At 42.4% G+C, this 24,599-nt stretch overlaps 2 protein-coding genes across 4 annotated transcripts in view; both read left to right on the top strand.

Moving 5' to 3' along the window:
* The first annotated feature begins 37 nt into the window (after nt 1–37).
* Nucleotides 38–14,840, top strand: tpcn3 (two pore segment channel 3). 2 transcript variants are annotated; one of them, XM_051381276.1, is made up of 20 exons: nt 38–368; nt 1,321–1,403; nt 2,321–2,435; nt 2,754–2,882; nt 4,036–4,152; nt 4,762–4,880; nt 5,574–5,675; nt 6,103–6,229; nt 7,043–7,250; nt 8,912–9,056; nt 9,152–9,337; nt 10,047–10,076; nt 11,252–11,316; nt 11,450–11,537; nt 11,689–11,758; nt 12,218–12,437; nt 13,282–13,372; nt 13,452–13,565; nt 14,354–14,466; nt 14,585–14,840. In XM_051381276.1, exons 1-20 carry the CDS (start codon nt 276–278, stop codon nt 14,704–14,706), a joined length of 2,337 nt encoding a protein of 778 aa, XP_051237236.1. In that variant the 5' UTR covers nt 38–275; the 3' UTR covers nt 14,707–14,840. The 2 variants fall into 2 exon arrangements, with proteins under 2 accessions (XP_051237236.1, XP_051237237.1); XM_051381277.1 differs by lacking the exon at nt 10,047–10,076 and having other exon boundaries at nt 39–368.
* Nucleotides 14,841–15,203: 363 nt separating this feature from the next.
* Nucleotides 15,204–24,599, top strand: part of ttbk1a (tau tubulin kinase 1a) — a 41,214-nt gene continuing 31,818 nt past the window's right edge. The window contains exons 1-2 of one of the 2 annotated variants that reach the window (XM_051381242.1): nt 15,204–15,312; nt 24,295–24,453. In XM_051381242.1, coding sequence (XP_051237202.1) covers nt 24,346–24,453 — 108 coding nt within the window. In that variant the 5' untranslated portion in view covers nt 15,204–15,312; nt 24,295–24,345. Of the gene's footprint in view, nt 15,313–16,834; nt 17,318–24,294; nt 24,454–24,599 lie in introns of those variants that run through there. The other variant, XM_051381241.1, reaches the window with a different exon arrangement.

Below are 24,599 nucleotides of genomic sequence, written 5' to 3'. Positions count from 1 at the left end.
CTACATTCCCTCCGGTCCGTGAAGGCAGCAGCAGTCCTGCTTTATCAGCGCGGACCGACAGCAGCTGGGACCAGTTCAGGGCCGGACTGGAGCCCGATGGGGGTCAGAGTGTGAGGAAGACATGTGATGCGGATCCTCTCAGATGTGACGAGAGGAAACTGAAGATCAGAAGGTTTTTTTGTGTCCTGCAGAGACTCAAACTGTCCGACTGAAGTCTGGGAACTGTTGCTGTCCCTCTCACAAAGTGGTTTTTTGGGGATCTGGGAGTGTGAGAGATGTCGGAGGCGGCAGAGAGGAGCGAGAACATTCCTGCAGGAAAAGGAAAAGAAGGAATTCCCAACGGAGGGAATCCTGAGAAAAGCAAAGAGGTGAGTTTGATGGACTCTGGTCCTCTCTGTCTCATAAAGTAGTCCCACAGTGAGGACAGACTCTGTCTCATAAAGTAGTCCCACAGTGAGACAGAGTCTGTCAGACTGAAGACATCTGGATTCATTTGAACTGTGTCTGACTGCAGCACAAGTGGATGATTGACAGACAGTGAGTGTCTTTATGTCCCCGTAACGTGTTCAGAAGTCTTCACTCTGCCAGAGACTCGGGGCCGGATCCCTCAGCATCGTGATTTTATTATTATTATTATTATTATTATTATTATTATTATTATGTAACCAGATTGTTTACAGACGAGGTGCTGCCACTCAGAGCAAAGACAGGATGCAAACAAACAAACAAAAAGCAAAGCAGGCAAGCAAACTCTGAGCATCAGAGAGAGTTTATTAAAGGAAATAAACTGTTGATCCAAACATCATCATTCTCATTAATAATCAATCATAAGGTCACCAGCTCCTCCGTTTCAGGTGCATTCTGGGATTGTTTGCAGCCTAAAATGTCTGATATCTTTCACTAAAAGGTTGAGATGTTTTTACAATAACCTGCAGGAGAAAGTGAGACAGGCACCGATTAATGACACCGATCAACTCACTGTTGGGTGTGATCAATAACTCGTCACTGATTCACTTTACAGATCAGAAAATAAGGACTGCTGCTGTCTGACCACCGGCAGTATGAGGTTAACATTAGACACAGAAACATAATGCTTCCTTATGGACTGTGTGATGCCTTCGCCATCCTACGAAAACAACCAGCTGTCAGAACACGACTGAGTGATCCATTTAAAGGAACAGTCCCCTGAGTTAGTGGCGGCCCCCTCCACTGCAGCCACCAATTACAGCCAATAGAAGAACAATTTCTATATTTATACCGTATGTTTGGGTCCTGGGTCCTTTAGGGAAAATGAAAATAAACTATTTGTGTGTGTTTCAGGACTTCGATCTGGCTTCCATCTACGTGTCCGACGCTCAGTACAACAGGAACATCTACTTCGACACGTCGCCCGAGGCCGTGAGGTGAGAGCGGCGTCGTAGTCCCTGAACATAGTCCCCAACTGATGCACGAAAGACTCCAGTTCACGAAACTCCTGAACCTTTGTTCAACTTATATATGTGTCAGTTCAGAAGGAACCAATGAGCAGAGAGCCACAGACAGGAAGCTAATGTTAGCTAAATGGCTCGCTAAACTTCATCATCATTAGCTCGCTATTTTGCTAACATTAGCTATAAGATGTAACTATCCAGCTGAGGGTTGATGTAGAATAGCTAGCTAGTTAGTTAGCATTTTGCTAACATTAGCTAACTTACGATGTAGTTTTAAGACAGGATGTTACGTAGTTTCCTCACATGATGAGAAAATGTGGCTCATCTGAACAATAATATATTTTATAGTGCTGTCAGTTAAACCCATTTTAACGGCGTCAATCTTTTTATCGCGAGATCAACGTTCTGTTTGGCCTAGCACACTTTGTAGTTTTCTTCATGCTGTTGCAACAAATAGTAACGTTAGAAAAACTACAACACCCACCGGATCTAGCTAGACCGGAAACAAAACAACAGGCACGCCGCACACACTTGTTTAAGAGCAGCAGACGTTACGTTTTGAGTGGATGTTGTTTTCAATAAAAACAACGTTTGCACAAAGTAATCCGATCCACTTTTCCATGTTGATAAGATTAAAATGAGAAAACATAATGGGACAAAAAGAAATCAAAGGACATTTAGAATAGATAAAAATGTGTGATTAATCGCGATTAAATATTTTAATTGTTTGACTGCACTAATATTTTATTCAGTTCACCATCATGAGTGTTGGTTTGTTTCTCACTTACTTGTCTTTTCAACACAGATTAGCCTAGCATATAGCATATCTAAGTAACGAGGTCAGTCAGTCCACAATGAATGGAAGTCAACGGCGTGTCCTCTGTTCTCAGACTGTATCTGCGCTACAACCACTGGCTCGCTAAAGTGCTCCTCTACTTCTTTATCCTGGTCGATCTGTCTCTGGCGCTGTTCGAGGAGCCGGCCGTCCTCCCTCTGCCGATATGGGTAAGATGGCCGCCTCTGTCCGACGTTCTGCCAGAACGCACAGCTTCAGTCTGTTAGCATTAGCTTCAGTCTGTTAGCTTTAGACTCAGTCTGTTAGCTTTTTATTCTGCAGATAGAGGTGCGGGTTCAGTAAAGATGCTAACAATGCTAAAAGCGAACTAAAACACACGAGATCACAAGAGAAACATTAATCACGTGCTCTGAATGCTGATTTTTTTAAACGTTGTTCAGCTTTGGTGTGAGTCTGAGAGCCAATCAGAGACGAGGATGTTGGCCTGTGGGGCGTTCAAAGTCAGCTGCGTTGTGTTGTGTTTTCAGGCTACCATGCTGGTGGAGCTGCTCTGTCTGCTCGTCTTCACCATCCGACTCGCTCACTACGCCAAAGTGATCCCTCGAGACAAGTTCTGGAAAGATCCCAAAAACATCTGCATCATCGTCATCCTCCTGGTAGGAGGGGCTTATCTGCATCATCAGTGTGGTGGGAGGGGCTTATCTGCATCATCAGTGTGGTGGGAGGGGCTTATCTGCATCATCAGTGTGGTGGGAGGGGCTTATCTGCATCATCATTGGGGTGGGAGGGGCTTATCTGCATCATCAGTGTGGTGGGAGGGGCTTATCTGCATCATCAGTGGGTGGGAGGGGCTTATCTGCATCATCAGTGGGGTGGGAGGGGCTTATCTGCATCATCAGTGAGGTGGGAGGGGCTATAACTTATACACTACAGGTTAGCTCGCACGCTAACGACGTGCTGTTCACTGGGAGCTCCCAGAGTCAGCTAACGGGTCCGTCTCTAACTTCCTGATTCTGTAGTAAATATGTGAATATGAGGAAGCTAACGGCTCTCTGAGTTCACTCGGAGACAAATGGAGGAGGAATGTGGTCAAACTGCAGCGTGCTCTCAGTAAAGAGTGAGTGAAGGTGATTGGTTGCCTCAGTCTCTGAGTCACCAGGAAGTGTTTCTGCTTTAAGAGCTGCTGACGAGGCAACTCCTCCGGGCTAAAGGTTGTTTCACAACAACAGGCAGAAAGTTCTTCTCAGCACATTCTGACTCTCACTGACAGGAAGTCGGCCTGCGCTTTCACACCGAAACCAGGAAGTGTCCTGAGTCCAAACTGCACCACTCACCAACCGTCAACCGGCACTAATCCGGCCCCGAGTGGTTCGCTGCAGTTTAATGTTAGAAATGTACAGTTTGTGTCTCCAGCAGTTACACATGTTGGACTATCAGCATAATTAACATTTCTTTAGTTCTGTTGGTGTCACTGTCTCGGATCAATAACCTTAAAATAATGATGTAAACCTCTACAGGCTTTATGGCGGACTACAGTGACGTTACAACCCGTCAGCCAGTGGAGGAGGAGCAGATCTTTATTACAGCTCCTGTGTGTAACACTGTTCTGGGGAGATGGAATATGATATTCATGGTTATGTTTTCATTATATAATAAATATAATACCACCTGAACGAAGGAGCGTCACCTATTTGTTACCTTACAGTGAGTCTTTTATAGGTTGAACCACAGTAGAAGAGTCACTGGCTGTATTCACTGTGTATCTGTAGGTCGCTGTGCAGCCGCTGACTCTTTGTTCCCTCTGTCCAGCTCACTCTTGTCGATATGATCATCTACGGAGCGCTGAAAGCTACAAACTGTTACGGCGTCCGCTGGTCCAGAGTCCTGCGCCCGCTGCTGTTGGTCAATGTCACAGAGGGACGCCAGGTAACGCCGTGTGTTCCTGTTTTCATACAGTTGCATTCAAACTAACGTTTATACGAATAAGTATAGTTCTGCTACTTTGTTACTTCATATCGTGGGTTATTTTAGGTTTTGACAGAGATTTTTGTTCCTCAGTGGATCAACCTGCTTTAGATTTGAATGACCTCAGGATCTGTTCTCTAGCGCCACCTTCAGGACAAAATTAAAATGTTTCCTGCTCAGACTGAAATGTGCAGTCTGTTAAACAGTCGACGCTTTATCCTCCAAACGTTCGATTCTCCTCTGAATGTAATGTTACTATTATTATTATTTTATTATTATTGAAAGAAAAGAAGAAGATAGCAGAAGTTAAGAAGACTTTCCACATTAATATTTGCTTCCTGAAGGGTTCAGGTGTCTCGCAGGTAAACCATCACAAGTATTCTCTCACTGACTGTCCTGTAATCTCTGGATCAAGTTACTGTTTAAACTTCCTGCCGCTAAACATGGAAATGTTTGATGGCACCTGAATGCATCATTACCGACAGAGCGTTGGTGTCCTGTGGGAGGACGAGCAGCTTCATAAACTTTGTTTGTTTGTTTGTTTGTTTGTTTATTTGTTTTTGTGTTCAGCTCCGCAGAGCGTTCAGAAGCATCCGGAACGCTCTGCCTCAGATCTTCTACGTCTTCCTGCTCTTCATGTTCAGCCTCCTCATGTTCTCCCTCATGGCCCTCAAACTGTTGGGCAAACGGTGAGACCACTCTCGTTTATTGCAGTCGAACACGCGAGCACGCAGCATCCGTTAGGAGATCCGGATGCTGGTGAGGCGGCGAGGTTACGTTTCAGTCACAATCAGTAACTAAAACTAGTAGTAGTGAAAAATGTCTCCCAGGTGACGCCTTGAAATGTTTTTGGTCCAGAACACAAAGAGCTTCAGCTTCCTGAGAGAGAAAAGAATTGAAAAGCTTGTGGAAATCAAAAATACAAATTTTTCCTCTTTCCTGTAAAGTTATTTATCTGGATTGTTTTGTTGTGAGTGGCTGAGATCTGTCGAGATTTCCACAACGCTAACGTGTCCTGTCAGATAGTATTTTTAGCTAGCAATAATGTAAGCTAAGGTTACCCAGCCACTAGCGTTAGCGGCGCCGACAAAGTAACCTGCAAACGGGAGTTTGGATAAAGCTAGCTAACGTTAGCCACTCATGTAGCTGGATAAAGTTATTCAGCGTGGCTTGGTTGCCCAACAGGAAGTTGATCGGACCATCAGGATTAAAAGTTGTCTGCGCTTGGACCGGCCCGTGGCTCAACCGCAGTAATGTAACCGCGACGTGCTCCAAACTGGTCGATTCACATTGATTCAAATTAATCTGTTAAAGAGCTTTTGAAGATTTGTGTAATTTGAGTGTGTGTGTGTGTGTGTGTGTGTGTGTGTGTGTGTGTGCAGAGGCCTGAAGACGATCGACGGAGCTCCGTACTTCACCAACTACCTGGAGATTGTCTTCGATCTGTACGTCCTCGTCACCACGGCCAACAGCCCCGATGTTATGTAAGACCTTAATTGAATTCATCAGCTGGCTGCTCTGAGGTCAGATTTGACCTCTGACCTCCTCTACAGTCACTGTCAGTGCTTTCTGAAACAGGACAAAATGTTTCCTAATTCTATGTCTCTTTTTATTTTGGTCCTGACTTCTTTATTTAAAAAACAGGAAGGGCAGAATGAGGCAGCAGAAAGATTTTCACACAGCTAGAAATGTTTTATTTCTTTGAACAGCAATGTGGCGTCACAGCGGCCATCTTGACCTTCAGTGAGAATGAACTGTAGCTCCACCTTTCAGCCTTTGTGCTTTGTTGTTTAAGTTCCACGTATCCTTCAAGTTTGTGTGCATCTGCGGTCAAACGGAGCATTAGAGAAAAGAAGAAGGAAGTGATTGTCAGAAACTTTTAGCTGTGCACCTTCTGCTTCTCGTTGGCAGGATGCCGGCGTACAACTCTAGCTTCGTCTTCGCCATCTTTTTCATCTTGTACATTCTCATCAACACCTACATCTTCATGTCCGTCTTCTTGGCCGTCGTCTACAACAACTACAAAAAATACCTGAAGGTACGGCTGAGCGACATGAGTTCATTTCCCCGCCATAATCTGCGGCTGCAGGTTAAACTGAAACCAAACATTATATTTTTTTATTGTGCAATAAAAATGACACAGCAGCAACAATTACAGCAACATTAAAGCTACAAACATCCCATAATGCAACACTGTCTGTAAGACCTGCTGAGACTGCAAGACAATGTCATTTCCAAAAAATATATTGTCCCTGTATTCAGACTAATACGGTGAATTCATGACTTTTATTGACCATTTCATCCTCACGTACGGTGGCTCTGAGGTGCATAAACATTTAACACAGGTTTAATTAACAAATATTATAACAAAATAATAACAAAACAGAACATTATTAATGTTATTACATCCAAAATAACAATACAGATGAGTGTATCAGCAGTAAGAGAAAAGGTATACTGAGTAGTAATAATGATAAAGGAGTAAGACACATTCTCTCGTTTCATTGGACAGAACAGAACTGTAAACATCCAGAGAGGGAAAATAAACAATGTTTGTAGCAGGTTCATAATCTTCATGCTGCAGGCGGACATTTGGATATTCAACTACAGAGAAAATTCAAATAAATACAGATAATAAACAAAATCTTGATTGTATGAAGATATCCGTCTTTAAGAGTTCAGTACGTTACATCCATTATTCTGATTTTATTTATCATTTTGTTCAGCTTTCATTGTTTAAAGAGTCATGAATATAAAAAGGTTTAGATTTGGTAAAATTAAAACTTTATTGTATTTTATTGTGAAGGTTTGTGACTCAGCCGATCAATAACTCTTCCTCTCTGTCCAACAGGAGGAGGTACGGCAGCTGGTGAGGGCCAAAAGGCACAAGATGGCGCGAGCGTTCGCCGTGCTGCAGGAGCATAGGGAGGAGGGCGGGCAGCCGGTGGTGAGCCAGGCTAACTGGAACCAAATGGTTCGTCTGGTGCAGCCCGACATCAGCAACGCCCACAGGGAGCTGCTGTGGAGCGTCGCTGACGACAAGAACCAGGGCTACATCGGTGGGTCGCCGAACCAGATGTTTTCTGATAGTTATAGACCTTTTTCACAGCAGCACACACATGAAAGAGTAGGGTAAACACATCTGTAACCCGCCCGAGTTTCCACCAGTTTTGAGCGGGAAATGCGTCATCACCAGACGGCGGCGCACAACGGCCTGTAGAATATGAGGCGCCTAGTTTGGTTCCAGCTGCGACCGAAGTGCTCCGAGCGATTCAGAACTCGCTGCTTGAACCAGAACTGAGTCGGGTCCCGGTTGGTCTGACGGAGTCACGGCACTGCTATTGTTCGCTTTGACTCACTGGAAAGTTTCTGCTACACGAAATGTAACAGAACCAGAATTAGTGTCATTGGAAACACCGTTGTGTACCCTAATGTCAAAATGCCTGCTGTGAAAAAGGTCGTTAGCTTTGTTCTATTACCATGCAGCTTGCTTGCTAAGATTATTGCTAGCAAAATGCTATCAGAGTGAGTATGTTAGTTGGCTAACATTAGCTTGCCCAGCTAACATAAGCCTTAATAATAACCTATGATTTTGGCCAATAATAAAAGATGTAACGCAAACGTCTGTTAGGTAGCCAGCAATTTGTCTGTGTTAGCAAGCAACATTAGCTAACATTAGCCATATAAAAACCACAATATCAGGATTAATTGCACAAGCTTTGCAGTGATGTTCGCTCTGACTTTGGACTTTGTTCTTTATCTCGGGATCTCCCAGTTTGTGTCGGTGCATACACAATGCGTACAACCTTCTTTATCAGCACTAAATCATCACTTTTTGTGTAGTAAACATGTAAAAGATTGCCTCAAAAAGGTTGAACTGATGGTGAGACCAGCAGTGTTGAGGTGGAACCGTCGGAGGCGTCCATCAGACACTTGGCGACCGCCACGTTCTGCACCGTCACAACCGCAGCCGCTCTCAGCCCTCTGCTGAGTCACTATCTGCACACGCATCTTCACCACAGAGGAAGTCTGTTTCATCACCGAGTTCTGAGAAAAATAATTAACTGTATTATTACTATTATTATATTTCCAAACATTAATGTTTAAATGCTCCTCCAAAGCCCCAAATTACAAACATTAAAGTTCCTCTAAAACTGTTTTTTTGACACTGAGAATAAAAATACTGAGATCAGCCTGTAAAATCCTCATCATGCCTCAGCCTCCATACCGCATATTAATGATACAGACATTATTTCCCATCGCAGTTAGTAGGTAGTAATAAAGACACACGGCTGCTGAACTTGTTGGACTGTAAGTTTTCACCTGATCCGTTCTGGGTGAACATTAACTGTAAGTCAGCAGCGGCCATAAAGTGAAGTTAGTGAAGTTAGTAACTGCTGAGCGTCTGTTTACACAGAGTCTATTGACAGGACTGCTCCCTGTTTATTTCTGGGACTTCCTGCTGGTAAACTCTGACATCTCAGACTTTACGAGTTGAAAAGCAGCACCTGAACACACCATAAACCCTCAGCACATGTCAGTCCGGTACGGAAGCAGATTAGGGCCAAAAGAGATAAATGAGATTAAACTTGGAGTTCTGAGTAAAACATATTGAGAAGTGGACACAGGAAGTGACATTTAACCGACCTCTGGCATTGACCCTGTGGCCAGCTTCAATACACTGTTTGTGATTTTACCTCTTTGGTTGTTTGATTGACAGGTAAGGTGGCGTTCGTCCAGCTGGTCGACCTCCTGAACATCGAGGTGATCACACTCAAATCGAGGCCGCACCCACTCCAGAGTGCGTGCCCTGCCCTCTACCTGTCCGCCCCCAGCCGCCTCCTCTGCCGATTGGTCCAACACCGGTGAGACCCAGCGAACGTTCATTGTGTCCGTCAGCTTTTATTCTTCGGACATTTAATCTGAAGTGGCAGAAACCCGTCTGCTGTGTGCGTTTCAGGGCCTTCGTCATCGTGTACGACCTCATCATCCTGGTGAACGCCGTGTTCATCGGTCTGGACGAGGAGAACCCGATGGTCTCCAACTCCGAGTGGGTTTTTCTGGCTCTCTACCTGCTGGAGATCCTGCTCAAGCTCTACGTGTTCGAGCCCAAAGCCTTCTTCTCCAGGCACAGCTTCTGGAACTGGTGAGGACAAAGGATTCTGGGTAGAGCAGCAGAGTCACTCAATCATCTGTCTTTAATGTACGGAAGCCCTGAGAGGCAAGAGAGCTGGTTATTATTATTATTATTATTATTTTCTATCCTCTTTGTGAAGGAAAGTGGCAAGAGAGGGGTAAGGACTCGAAATATGTGTCTCAGCTTTCCAGTCATTCCCAGTTTATTCAATTCCAGCACTGTTTACGGAGCAGAGTCAGCAGAAGCTTTCAAATACACAGAAATAACACGTTTATAAGACATACTTAAATCTACAGGAGATAAATAAACAGGTAGAAGAGAACAGCTTCGTCAGTACGGGACTGAAAGCATCATACAGAGGTGGTAGTGGTGCACATACTCCTCTAGAGGCCGAAGTTAGTATTACAACAACAAACAACTAACAGAAAATAAACCGTTAGATTTATAAAGATTGTTTTTATTTTCCTCCTCTTCACACGTCAAACAGACGAGATTTAGAATTTATTTTTCTCTCTTGACGCTCTGAGCTTCAGCATGTGAGTGTTTTAAGATGGAAACTGAACCAGGTGGACGAGGTGAACCAGGTGAACCAGCAACCTGCTCACATTGAACGTCTGTTAGAGTGATTGAAGGAAGTGATCTCATGATGTAGTGCAATGTTAACCTGTGTTTGAAAGTGTTGTGCAGAGATTAAACTCACTGCGCTGTGTTCACACAGTTTATCTACGGCGCAGATTATAAGCACCAGGTAGGTCACACACGTTCCCATCATCTGCTGCTTCCTTTTATCTTCAGCCTGGCGGCGCTTGGACCGGCTCGCTGAGGCTTCAGGCGGCAGGTCAACGGATTTATTGTTGTTTGTTGTTCACATGAGGAGGTCAAACAGCTTCTGGAGGTCGTTTACGGTCAAAAAGCCTGAAAGTAAAAACCATAAACCGAGATTCTCTGGACACGTTCAATCTGATCTGTGTTCACACTCAGTCATTTCTCTCTTCTCTGTGTTTTCATTTGAGAGGTCAGAAACTGATACTGTGGAAGCTCCGATAAACATTTAAATGGTTTTAGCTTTTACTTTCAGACTGTCCATAGCCTCTTTATTAGGTACACCTGAACAACTGATCCCACACAGCATCCAGACGATATACAAAGTTCAGTTGATTTAGAGGTTATTTATATGATTAATATATTTCCACTAATGACACTGAGCTTTACTGATTCTACAGATGTATTAATCATATCAATAACCTCTAATTTAGTGACAGTCAGCCCACTGGGAGTTATAATATGTTCACTTCTGGTTTAAACTTCCATTTTGTATTCTAAGCTTCCTCAATAACCAGATATTGTCCATATAGCTGATTATTAATGCTAATTATGCTAACTGTCCAACATGCAAGTTAGCCTCAGTGTGAAACTGCTGGAGACCCAACTGAACATTTCTGACATTTAACTGGATTAAACAGGTGGACCTGATAAAGTGTGTGAACTCATCTGAACGCTGCAGCTGCTTTTATTTCCTTACAGCTGTGCGCCCCCTGCTGGTGAGCAGTGCCGCTGCAGGGGCTCCAGGCACAGATGGATGTCTTCATGAGAACTGGATCGCGGACTCAAACATGACGTTTGGATGAAAGCTGCTCGCTGAGCGCATAAAGCCAACAGTTTTCTAGCTTCTGGGTTTTGCTTCCATGTTGTGCTCACTGCACATGCTCAGTAGCCTTTCTCCTGCTGCGCTCATTGTATGCGCTGGCAAAGTTTTACAAACATAAAACCTCCACAGGTTAAACGTGTGATAGGAGGACCGGTAACTGCGCTGTAGTTGGTGTCCTGTCAGCTGTCGTATGATGGAGGTCTGATGGTGTTTGTGCTTTCAGCTGTTGGAGGAAAATATTTAGTGTTTGTTTTCTGATGTTGTTTTGTTTTCAGGTTCGACACCATCATCGTCGTCTCAGCGCTCATCGCCACGATCATCAACTCCGCCATGAAATCAAGTAAGTGCTGTTTGTCCTGCTCCTCTGACGGGTCCGAACTACCTACCGGTACCTGGGTACCGGACTCCTCGGTTCCTCAAGTCTCTGTGGAAACAATAAACCTGTCTAATAGATCGTTCCCGTCCTGTTGTAGCGGGCGGTTACACCAGCCGTCAGATCCTGGACATCGTCTTCATCCTGAGGGTCCTTAGACTGATCCGGGTCGTTGACAGCATCAAAAGGTTTGATTCTATATATTATATTAATATATTAATCAACACTCCCATATATAGACGTATATTGACCTGCAGGTAACCATAGCAACCATTGGATGCCGATCAGGAAATGCCCTGTTTGACTCATCGTGTGTCTGTGACTTCTTTTCTCCGTCAGGTTCCGGGCGATCATCAACACCCTGATCAGGATTGGACCCGCGATCCTCACGTTTGGACAGTTAATTATTGTAAGTTGGTAAAATACATCATCAGGCAACTAAAAGTGATTTTATTTCCCACAAAAAAGCCGATACATAGTCCAATTTTAGGAGCAGGCACAGTTTTAATACTGAGGAGTAAATAATTTCTACATTAAAACAATTAAAATACGGTGCTGTCCGTCTGAATCCACGTGAATGCAACATGTTTATCATGTTAGCATGCTACCAGGAGCTAATTAGCAGTAAGTAAAGTGCAGCTGAGGCTGATGGGAATGGAGCTTTATAGGTGTTAAACCAAAGTATTGAACACATTGAAATGTCAGACGATCAATAAAGATATTCTAATTCATCCTAAAGGGTCGCCTGGGAACCAAACTGCCCTCTGTGGGTGCTGGTCGCTAGATAGCATTAAGAATCAAACAGAGCTAATTTGGTGGTCGTAGTGAAGCTCCTCCTCCACCACCTCCTTCTCCTCCTCTTCCTCAGGTGGTGTACTATATCTTCGCCATGGTGGGGATGGAGCTGTTCAAAGGGAAGGTGAAGTTCTTCGAGGAGGACTCCACCGACCCGGACAAGGCCTTCTGTGGAAACACTGATCTGAAAGGAACGGCCTTTGCACAGCTCAACTACTGCAAGAACAACTTCAACAACGTGGTGTCGTCCTTCATCCTGCTGGTGGAGCTCACCGTGGTCAACCAGTGGCACGATATCCTTTACCTGAACGCCTCACGCACACCTGACCGGTGGCGGCGCTGGTTCCGCTGATGACAGTAACGCAGTGTGAACGGAAACTCGAAAATACTTCATTTAAAGAGCTCGTAAATTATAATCACAATTTAAATACCACAGGATGTATAACTTTAAAAACACATTTCTGAATTCTGTGATTTGAATTTCTTCTTTAAAGAGAATTAATAAAAACAACTGTTAGATCATTAAGATTCATTTAGATCATTTTCAGTTTTTTTCAACAAATTCAGATTAGTTTAAAGCTTTAATATGAATTTAAATGTCTAGAGAAATATTTCTGTACAGTGAAGCAACACTTTGTGTTTGTGTTTGTCTGTAATTGGTTACCGAACTTTTGGAGGCGTGGCCTGATGCACTTAACTACAATCCAAATTGGGAACGTTTCATATGTTTCTACCCACAGGGGGCGCTACACTAACAATGTATATTTCTGTTGTCTTTAATAAGATGTAACTTTGTATACAGCTACTAGATACTGACGCATGGCTCCAATAGCTCCACCTTGTGGCCATTAATGTGACACCAGTGTTCTGTGTGCACCGATTATTGATAATATTCTTTAGACGTGAATCAGACTCAGCAATCACTCGCTGTTTCCTCAGGAGAAATAAATATATTGGTTATTAAATATTCTGGTTATTGTTCTTCTGTTGGTAAATTCTCCACAGGCAGAGCTTTGTAAGTGAAACAAATAAACTCGGGGCAGTAGTTTCTAATGGAAATCAGTTGGGGGGCGTGATTGTTGCAGATATAATAATAAAGTGAACAACCTGTCCTTCGATTCCTTAACGGGACTCCACTGCTCAGCAGCGGCTTTGTCGCCGTCACCCACGTGTCGGCCAGGATCTTCTTCATCCTCTTCCACATCATGGTCGTTATCATCATCATCAAGTAAGACTAACAGTATCAGCTCGTCTTTCCCGCCGCCGTCATCATCGTGTCCGTGGTTTGACTTCCTGTTGTCTTTCAGCATCTTCGTGGCGTTTGTGCTGGAGGCGTTCTTCGTGGAGTACTCGGTGGATAAGAGCGACCTGCAGACGTCTCTGGAGAGGAAGATCGAGGAACTGGAACTGGCTGTGGAACAGTACGTTACCATGACAACCGGTCACTCAACACCAGACACGATAACAAACTCTTTTAATTGATTAGATCCCTGAACTCTAATTCCTCAGTTTAGTCCCCAGCATGTAGCGTAGAGCAGTTATTAGCATTAATAATCAGCTGTATGGACGATATTGGAAGTTATTGATGATCCTGAATCCATTTCTGACATTTCCTAAATACAGAACTGAAGATATCTGAAGAAATATTACGTCTGAACACTGAGCTTTATTATTCTAATGTATTAATTATATCAATAACTCTATCTTGTTTTTGTAGCATCATCAATAACCCCCAGAACCTCCTCTATTGTCCATATAGCTGATTATTAATGCTAATGATGCTAATTGTCCAACATAGGCAGGTTAGCATCCGTCAGTGTGACAGCTGGAGACTTTTTCTAACATTAAACTTTAAACGTGTGGATCCATAAAATCCAAGTGTACTTCAGATAAAAGTCGAAGGAAGAAACGTCCTTTAATCCGTAATAATTAGTTCTTAATGAATTTAAAGTACAGCTGGAAGTGTGAACATGTTATTGTGACTGTGGTGTGGAGGCAGCGCTGTCTGCTCTCTGGTGAGGAACACTGAAGACCCTCCGTAGACTCAGTTTGGTTTGTCCGTTCTGGGCCTCTGTAGAAACATGGCGGACTCCACCAGTAGAGGACCCGCTCGCTCTGTCGATAAAAACCTTCTCAGGTTATTAAACCAATGAATATTATATTATATATATATATATATATATATTATATGTTTGGTTTCGTCCATCAGGGAGAAGCTGGAGGACAACTTGGTGAACGCCATGGAAACCATCGACAACGACCAGGGAGCCGGTCAGCCGGTGGACAACAGACCCGCCCTGATGTTTAAGATCGCCTCAAAAAGTAAGAAACAGAGCGAAACCCGAGTCTCGGTGTGTGGCGCCCTCTGTAGGAACATTTTAATCTCATATAATCTCACTGTCGATCGCAGTATTGAGTGTCGGTATTGTTGTGTTTCCAGGGTATCGGACGGTGGACGCTCTGCTGCAGCGGATGTTCGAGGCCGATCTCGACCCCGAAGACTTCGCCGAGAACGACGACCCTGACGGGAACTTTGCGAACCCGACATTCAGCTCAGCGTAATCAATAATGTACAAATCCGTATGAAGGGAAGCATCTCAAAGTGCCAGCGGTCGTATCCAGTGTTATATTTTTATATTTGTCTGTTCAAACACAACTGAAATCTGTATTTTCACATAAAGAATATTTACACTCAGGTTTCATGTTTGTTTATTTCTGACAACACAACAACATTTCTGATCAATAAACCCGTTAACCACAGAGACCATCGTGCTACAGCTGAGCGGCTCAGAGAGGCTAACTCTCCGGTGTGTGTGTGTGTGTGTGTGTGTGTGAGATAAAGGTAAAGATTGCAGTCCGCTGCTGCTACAGCGTCTGAAATCGGAACCACTGCGCCACAATATAAACATACTGAGTATGGGGGAGGATGGGGGAGGTTGGGGGAGCACTGATTGTTATTAGTCTTTAAACTGTTGAACTGACTCCAGGTCAGCAGGGGGCGCTGTGGAGGAAGAGAGAGAGTGTGTGTGTGTGTGTGTGTGTGTGTGTGTGTGTGTGTGTGTGTGTGTGTGTGTGTGTGTGTGTGTGTGTGTGTGGTGCTGATGCTGATGGAGAGATGGAGCAGCAGAGGAGGATCCCGCTCGGCTCCGGTCGGAAAACAACATTCAGGTCAGAAAACAAACAAACAAACAAACAAACAAACAAACAAACATCAGATAGAAAGAAACGGACATCGAACCGGAAACTGGAGCGTGTGTGTGCGCGCGACTCTCTCTCTCTCCCTCTCTCTGTGTGTGATGTGTGTGTGTGTGTGTGTGTGTGTGTGTGTGTGTGTGATGACGGATCAGTTGGATGTGATCAGGAATAATAATCGATCAGATGTATTTGTTGTTGTTATGAGGCGGATGTTTGTGTGCTGGCAGCAGGACAATAATAAACAATAAACAATAAACAGTAAACAGGCCCGACGGAGGATGAGGCGTTCAGGGGCTGGTTAGAGGGTGGGACTCAGCACTGTCAAGGCAGATATAATAAGTGCAGCTCACAGCATCCGGTCCGTATTTTCGAGATAAAAACAGTACTGTAGCATTCTCTAAAATAAAATAAACAACTGTTTACAGACACTCTGTGTTTGTTTGTTTGTTTGTTTTTATTATTATTGATCAGAGTGTACAGTGACAGAGCTTCTGTCTCTGATCAACAGCCGTGTCCTGCATCAGAAACCAATCAGCTGATCGATCAATAAACAGTGAATCTGTCAGAAAGAAGAATATTAAGTCTGATTGTTCAAATGATAAAAATACAGAATACAGACAGAGAATGGATCAATATATCAGGAAAACTCATCCCTGATCAATATTCACTGGAAATAATCAAACTCCTGCAGTGACTGATACTGATCAATATGAAATATAGATAATAAACAGCTGTAGTAAGTCACAGCCGGATAAACACCAATAAATTCATATTGTTTTCTATTGTTATATAAACAAGTTTACACACATAGAAAAATATAATTAAAATAAATACAATTAATTTATTTACTAATTTAATAAATAACTGAAATGAACAAAATTGTTAGTTAAGATAAATAAAATTATGAATAATTTGTTATTTATTTTATATTATGATAGAAACGTAAATAAAAGTTTTAACTGAAATTAATTAATTAAAAAAGTTAAAATGAATACAAATGTTGTATTTATTTTTATATTATTATTTAAGTAATAAATCAAATACAATGAATAAAAAATACTAATAAAAAGAAAATGAAAATATTTTATTTGTTATTTATTTTATTTTAAATATTTGATTAATAATTAAAATAATATAAAAATAATATTAATATTGATTAAAATATTTAAAAATAGAACTGTTTGTATTTTAATGTATATTTTATTTTATTATTTAATCAATAATTAAAATTAATAGCTCAGACTCTTCCTTTGAAAAAACACTTTAATTCAGTTTAATAATAATCAGTTAATAATGAAATCGATGCTGATATTGATGAACATTTACCAACATCTGTAAAAAGATAAATGAACAATATCAAAGGACCGAACTTCCTCTTCGTGTATCAGAAGGGCTTTTATTGTGAAGGCATTGGCCGGATGTTGTTGCGGGGTCTGCTGATGCGGGTCTGACGCTGCTGGATGCAGAGCTGCAGTGCGGACAAACAGGCTGGATCCGGAGAACCTGACACCCCACAGACCGCCTCTGACCGCCGACCCGGGTCCGCCTGCAGCCGGGTCGTGGATCAGGTTTTTGTCCTGGATTTGACTCCCGGATCCGGTCCAGCGGGAGGAGGATCAGTCCGCATCCTCCCATCCTCCCATCCTCCCATCCTCCTCCTCCTCAGCTGCACCAGCGGAGCATCTGAGGAGGACCCGGACCCGGACGGCAGCGGGGTTTTACTGGGCGCTCCTGGATTCTGAGGGGACATTTAAAACCCGTTTCTTTCTGGACTCGGTGCGTCCCGGTCCCGCAGCGGGTCTGGACTCGGTCTGGACTGTTAGAGGAGGAATAAATGGTGGTTTAGTCCTGCGGGAGTCTGAGGCCCAAACCCCGGCCCCCCTTTAGAGGAACGGTGGGTTTTCTGGACCAGGACGGTCTGTGTCAGATCCCAGATGAAGATTCCCAAAAGGCGGAAAAGGAGCGGACGGTGCGCCAGGTAGGCCTGATCCGGAACCGACCTGATCCGGACTACAGAGAGTGTGTGTGTGTGTGTGTGTGTGTGTGTGTGTGTGTGTGTGTGCGCGCGCCGCAGTGAGCGGAAGTGAATTTATTGATCCCTATCGGAGATATTTGATCAGATTGGGGCCTGATGATCATTTAATGGGCTCTGATTCATAACTCGGGTCAGTCCGGGCCAGATTTATTGATCAGCAGGATGAGATGGTGCGCATGCGCACAGAGGACCCATGACTGTGCACTGCAGAGAGAAAAGATTCAATATGGGTGATGCAGAGGGGGGGAGGGAGGTGGGTGGGGGGGGTCAGACCTGGACCATAGCGGAAGTGTGTCACTGAAACAGTCATCTTATTATTATTATTATTATTATTATTATTATTATTATTATTAGTGTTATTTACTATTAATTTACTAACTGTTATTAATAATTATAAACAACAACAATAATGTGATGGAACAAAAGTTAAATAGGATGGTTTACAGTCTGATGTACGGAAGAACTTTTGTGTCAAAATCCATTATTTAAAAACAGATTAATGAACCAAATCTTTAGATAAATAAATAAAAAATCATCAAACAAAAGAAATGAAAAAACTTAATTTAACTTTTATTTTTTCAAAAATGCAACTTGTTTTTTATCTGAGTTTTTATATATTTTTATTTGTCGTAACCATTTCCTGTTTTAACATTAATTAAAACATTTCAGTCTTGATCAGATTGTAATTATTATTATTATTATTATTATTATTATTAATAAATATAAAACACAATTTAATGTCGACAAACTGATGATGACAGCAAATAACAAGCGATCACATCTTCAGATAACTAAAATATTTGAGCAACAAAAGAAACTCAGATATTTCATTTTATTTAAAGTAATTCTGTTTATTTATTATTATTATTTGATTATTGGATCATTTATTAAGTTTTCTCACTTGAATTACACTCAAAGATAATTTAGATAATTACTGTTTTACTTTTGATGAGTTTGTCACAGACCGGAGGACTTCATGCTAACACAGCTTTAATAAAGTTGGAGCGTTTGTCCTGTTAGCAACCGAGCTAACAAGCTAACTGACAGTTTAGCACATTTGCTAGTAAATGTTGTTGTTGTCGCCCTTTAACCTGTCTCACTGCTCATGACTCTGTCAGTCTGTCTGCAAGACGACAAGCAAGCAACTGTTAAAATGTTTGTTTTCTGAATGGAGTTTGGTTGATCAGGGCTACGCTAACTTAGCTCATCGTAAAACCGACAGCTGGAATCAAGTCTTACGAAGTAGAATCGTCTGTAAAAAACACGACATAAAGTAATTATTTTGTTTCTTCAACTTCAAAGTAAAGTTATTTTATGTAGTTATCTCCCCGTCAGCTAGCCCTACCAATCAAAGACGCTGCTGTTGCACTGATGGATTGTGGGTAGTGTAGTACTTCTTCTTGAGATCAGGTATAAAACGCATTTTTCTTGAATCAAGGTTGATATATAAAAATAAACCATTGTTTCACAGGCTTGTAGCTCGTGGTGAGGCTAGCATCACTGCCGAGCTCTGTATGGATACGATAGGATACGATACGATAGGATACGATAGGATACGATAGGATACGATAGCATACGATAGGATACGATACGATAGGATAGGATAGGATAGGATAGGATAGGATACGATAGGAATAGGATACGATAGATACGATAGCATACGATAGCGATACGATAGGATACGATAGGATAGATAGGATACGATACGATAGGATAGGATAGATACGATATAGGATAGGATAGGATACGATACGATAGGATACGATATGGCATACGATAGGATACGATACGATAGATACGATAGGATAGGATACGATAGGATAGGATAGGATACGATAGGATAATAGGATAAGATAGGATAGGATACGATAGAGATAGGATACGATAGGATAGGATAGGATACGATACGATACGATAGGATACGATAGGATACGATAGGATAAGATAGGATAAGATAGGATAGGATACGATAGGATACGATAGGATACGATAGGATAGGATAGGATAGGATACGATACGATAGGATACGATAGGATACGATAGGATAAGATAGGATAGGATACGATAGGATAGGATACGATAGGATACGATAGGATAATAGATAATACGATAGGATACGATAGGATACGATACGATAGGATACGATAGGATACGATAGGATAGGATAGGATAGGATACGATAGGATAGGATACGATAGGATACGATAGGATAGGATACGATAGGATACGATAGGATACGATAGGATAGGATAGGATAGGATACGATAGGATACGATAGGATACGATAGCATACGATAGGATAGGATACGATAGGATACGATAGGATACGATAGGATAGGATACGATAAAGGATAGGATACGATAGGATACGATAGGATACGATAGGATAGGATACGATAGGATACGATAGGATAGGCGATACGATGCGGATACGATAGGATACGATAGCATACGATAGGATAGGATACGATAGGATACGATAGGATAGGATACGATAGGATAGGATAGGATACGATACGATAGGATACGATAGGATAGGATACGATAGGATACGATAGGATAGGATACGATAGGATAGGATGCGATACGATGCGATACGATGCGATACGATAGGATAGGATACGATAGGATATGATAGGATACAATGCAATAGGATACGATACAGGGTTTATAATTTAATATATTGCATAAATTCTGAGTTTAAAAAATTTCTACTTTGCTGAAAGGTTGTAGCTGTTAGTGAACGCTACATTTTGTATATTGTAACCGCTTTACCTCGCTGTCAGAGAGCCCTTTACGACGGGGAACTGAGGTTGGTATGTGGCTCTTTTTAAAGCCACCAGACTCCATTGACAAAAGTTGTAATTTTACTTCACAGAACACGGGAGCTTCTGCTCCACCGCTGCCTCGATCTACAGCAATTATCATCAGTTTGTGTCCGAATTAACGTGTTAAAAACATTACAGTCACACAAAAACACAATCTAACTCATCGCTGGAGGTGGCGGTGGACCAACAGCTCCCGTGGTCTGAGATGAAAATCACCGTTGTTTTAAAAGGAGTCTGGTGGTCACTTCCTGCCCTCCGTCTGAATGTTTGTGTTTTTGGTGAATGTAGCTTCAAGGTGGAAAAGGTCCAATAAAACGGTTCAGTATCTGAGCACCTTAAGTTCTTTAACCTGGTGTATGAAGGCTCCGCCCCTCCCCCCCCCCGTGATGTCACAAGCCTGCAGGTCATGGTCGTCTTCCTCCTTTCCTCCGTTAACTGTGCCCTCTGTTTTGGCTTGTAGGCTAACACAGGAACAGGAAGGGTTTTGTCCCGCTCAGGATTTGTTGTAAGCCGTCAGGTTTTCCGGGAGCTCAGAACTATGGTGAGCTCTGACTGACTTCAAAAACTGGAATGATGCAAACCCGGCTTCTGGCAGAGCACCCCCACCCCAACCCCACCCCCACCCCAGTAACAGTAGATTTAAAGGTGAAGAAGAAGAAGAATAAGAGCCGACTGAGGTTTGAAGGTAGAGAAAGTGTCTGTCAGGATGTTTCACTGCTGCTGCGACGCTGCTGGACCACAGAGTTTCTCTCTTTTACACTTATTTTATATTATTCGTTCTATAATTGTAAAAATACGTTAATATTCTGGCAGCTGGGGCTCCAAAAAATACAGTAACACAACTATCTAGAATTAAAATACAGTTTTTAACTTTAATTTGACTTAAAATTTATTTTTAATGTTTAATTAAATATATTTACACTATAAAACAATGATCTATAAATCCAGGTGAACTCTGCTATAATACAATAATCAGACTTACATTTACAGCAGAGTGCTGTTATTATTGGATTGTTATTATTTTAATGTGAATGTTAAAAGTTATAGAAGTGTAATAAAAGTCATTATCTGTGAGATTACAGTAATTATTGCTGTTTACACTGATAACAACTGTATTTGGACAGTTTACCAATGCTTATACACTGATAAACAACATTTATTCAACTTCCATCATTATACAACATATCTGTCAGTTAACTAACTAATACATTAAAATTACACAACTAATACTATTTTTGAACTGTACTTATTTTACATACATTTTTTAGAAATGTATTAACAGTATTAAAGTAGAATTTCACAGTTGAATCTATTAAATAAACAATAAATAATATGTTAAATCTTTTTATGTGAACATTTTGAAATTTATTTTCAATAAGCAGTAGTTTTATGATTATTTATAGATACAGATTTTACATGTTATTTTACATGTAAAAAAACCCGTTAAAGTACAGATTGTTTTTACAGTGCAATATAAAGCTGCATTATAATAGGATAATACTGTTCTACCACTGGGACGTCTCCAGTAAGCTAATATGTAATAATTAATATACGACACATTATATAATATATTCTGCTGACTGCAGTATGCGTTATATGACAATAATAAAATACTATTATACTGTAATGATACAATATATGTATTTATATGATTATAAACTGCTACACTTAATCCTATATTATCAGATAATATAGTGCATACGTAGTATAAAGCTTATACTATATAACATAAATATATACAACAGTATTAAAATGCTGTACTTCGTTATATGTAGAAAGTTGTGCTAGCTAGCTAGCGTCCAAAGTCAATGCTAACATTAATACAAAGCTTTATAAATATGTGATATTATGGTTTTAGCTGGATAACGTTAGCTAACGTTAGCTTTGTATGTCATGTGACTGTTTTGGCCGATGCCTACGCAGTTAGCTTAGCACAGCTAGCTACTGCAGAACTGTATCGTTCTGGCACCAGGTAGGCTCCGCCCACAAAATACATCATCCCCGATTACAAACAGAAAACATAGATAATACCTCCACTGTAATCTGCACTGTGTTAATGTTAACGTATATTTGAGGCGTTCTGATTGGCCGGTCGCTGTCCTACGTACGCTGCTGTGTAGGACAGTTGCTCGCGGTGTATTCAGGGAGACTCCGTGGTCCCGCCCTCGGCAGTGAATGGCGGCTCAGCAGTGTGTTGAGGCCTGCAGCAGGTTTCGCTACATCTCCAGTGTTACAGTGACTCCCAGCTGCTGGTCGCCGCCGGTCAGCTGATTGCGATGATGATGATGATGATGATGGTGGTGCTGCTGCTGTATCACTGCAGGTGCAGAGAAGCCTCCTCCCCTCCTTCCCAGTCCGTCCAGTCCTCTGCCAGAGCTGGTCTGACTGGAAAACACAGCGGCGGACACTCTCCAGTATATATGCAGTCCGCCTGAGCTCTGCATGCACTGATGGCGGCCCGTGGCATTGCATGCAGAACAGCATGGTTTGGGGACTGACATGCATCACTTCAGATTTCCCCCCACGACTCCACTGATATCGGCGTCCATGTGAGAGTGAAGCTCAGTGAGATACTGCGTCCTCCTGTCAGCAGTCATTATCAGTCCACAACCTACAGCCACAAATACGCCAAACTTTGACCTCAACAAACCAAAGCTTTCACACATCTATAAACGGGTTTTTTGCCCCTGAACTTGTCTCCTCAGGCAGAGCTCATTCCCAGGCGGTTTGGTCCCCAACAGGCTCCTCCAAATCACATCTCAGGAAACTTTCTAACCTTTGACCCAACATCAATCTAACCGCCTCATTTACGGAGCTTGTTGGGAGCAGTGCTCGACCTGGGAGTGTACACTACCTGCCAGGCTGAACTCAGGGCAGAAATGACCAACAAAAGACCTTTGACCTAAATAACGAACATTGATCACTGCGTCCCAACATCAATCTGGTATTTGGTACTTTAGCAGATTAAATATTAAAACAAATATAAAACTCTCTTTCTGCCTCAGATTAATTACACACCTGTAAAAATAAGCCCCGCCCCCTTTTTGGAACCTCGGTCACTACCTCCCTCCCTGTACTTAGATATGCTATGCTAGGCTAATCTACGTTGAAAATACAACCACATTTGGAAGATGGTTAAAAGATAGAAGAGACATATATACAGTCACATCTTAAGTTACACTAGCTAATTAGCTTTATAATCAACATTAATCCTGAGCTAGCTAACTATCCTCTGTTTTGCTAAAATCATCAGCGAGCTAGTTAGCTAGTGTTTTGCTCTGTATCAAAACACTAGCTAACTAACCATCTAACTACCCAGCTAACGATTGATGTAGATTAGTGAGCTAGTTAGCTAGTGTTTTGCTAATTAGCTTTCAGACATAAGAGAGATAAGAGATAAGAGATAGATTAGATAAGCTAGCATTGTTCTAACATTTGCAAAACTTAATTCACAGAATACTCACCCCCGTAAAACTATGAAATGTCAGAGCCAGGCTAGCGGTTTCCAGTCTTTATGCTAAGCTAAGCTAACCCGCTGCAGTAGCTTCATATTTACCGTGAACAATAATAAAGTATAAAACATCAACAATAAACATAATTAGTTTTAATATTTATAGGTTTGTTTTCATTAGTGTATAATCAGCTGGAAATAAGACGTTTTCTCCAGAGGCGGAGACCGCCATGTTGAACCGCCATGTTGAACCCGCCCGACCGAACAGCAACCTGAGTTCAGAGCTTTAAATCGGGGCTCGTTGGATCGGGTCTGTGCGGTTCTGATCTCTGATGATTCGGAGCAGAGTGTCCGGCTGCTTCCTCTGCACTCATGATATTTGCTCCAGTTACTGCAAATACCATCACACCCCCAGCCTCCCCCCTCCTCCCCCGACCTCCCCCACCGGCCTGTAGCCTGATCCAGCTGAAGAATGGCTTCTAATGGCAGCCAGTGATCTCTAATGCCTGTTGTTCTATCGGACTGCTGCGACCGTCCCAGTACAGGGCTGTGGTTGGACTGGGAGCCTCCCGGTGCCAAGATGATGTTGTTAATTGGCTGACCGCTCTCCCTTCCTCCCCCTCTTTCCCCCCCCCCCACAGATAAATGGCTCTTTTAAGCTGGGAGCTGCTCGTGTTCTGTCTGGCTGGCAGATGCAGTGCCTAGTCCCCGGCCTCCAGGACAACGCCAACATGAACGGGACGTCCGAGCAGGCCGACATCCTGCCGCCAAACTGCATGGTCAAAGACCGATGGAAAGTGGTGAGTCAGGAACCCTCCCCCCTCCACCTCCCCTCTCCTCCCCCAGCTCAGTTCACAGATCCTGCTTTAGAGTCTCCTGTCCACCAGTTTCGGTCAGATATTTTAGAGTTTCCTGATAATCAATAAAAGCATTTGATGACTCATCC

This window comes from Dicentrarchus labrax, unplaced genomic scaffold, assembly GCF_905237075.1.
Source record: "Dicentrarchus labrax unplaced genomic scaffold, dlabrax2021, whole genome shotgun sequence".
Taxonomy (NCBI): Eukaryota; Metazoa; Chordata; class Actinopteri; family Moronidae; genus Dicentrarchus; species Dicentrarchus labrax.
This window is presented reverse-complemented; position numbering and strand designations above follow the sequence as displayed.

Coding starts and splice junctions, on each gene's coding strand:
- tpcn3 (XM_051381276.1), top strand. CDS start 276: ATGTCGGAGGCGGCAGAGAGGAGCGAGAACATTCCTGCAGGAAAAGGA. Junction 9,057..9,151: donor TGCCGATTGGTCCAACACCG/GTGAGACCCAGC, acceptor TGTGCGTTTCAG/GGCCTTCGTCATCGTGTACG. Junction 10,077..11,251: donor GCGCAGATTATAAGCACCAG/GTAGGTCACACA, acceptor TTTTGTTTTCAG/GTTCGACACCATCATCGTCG.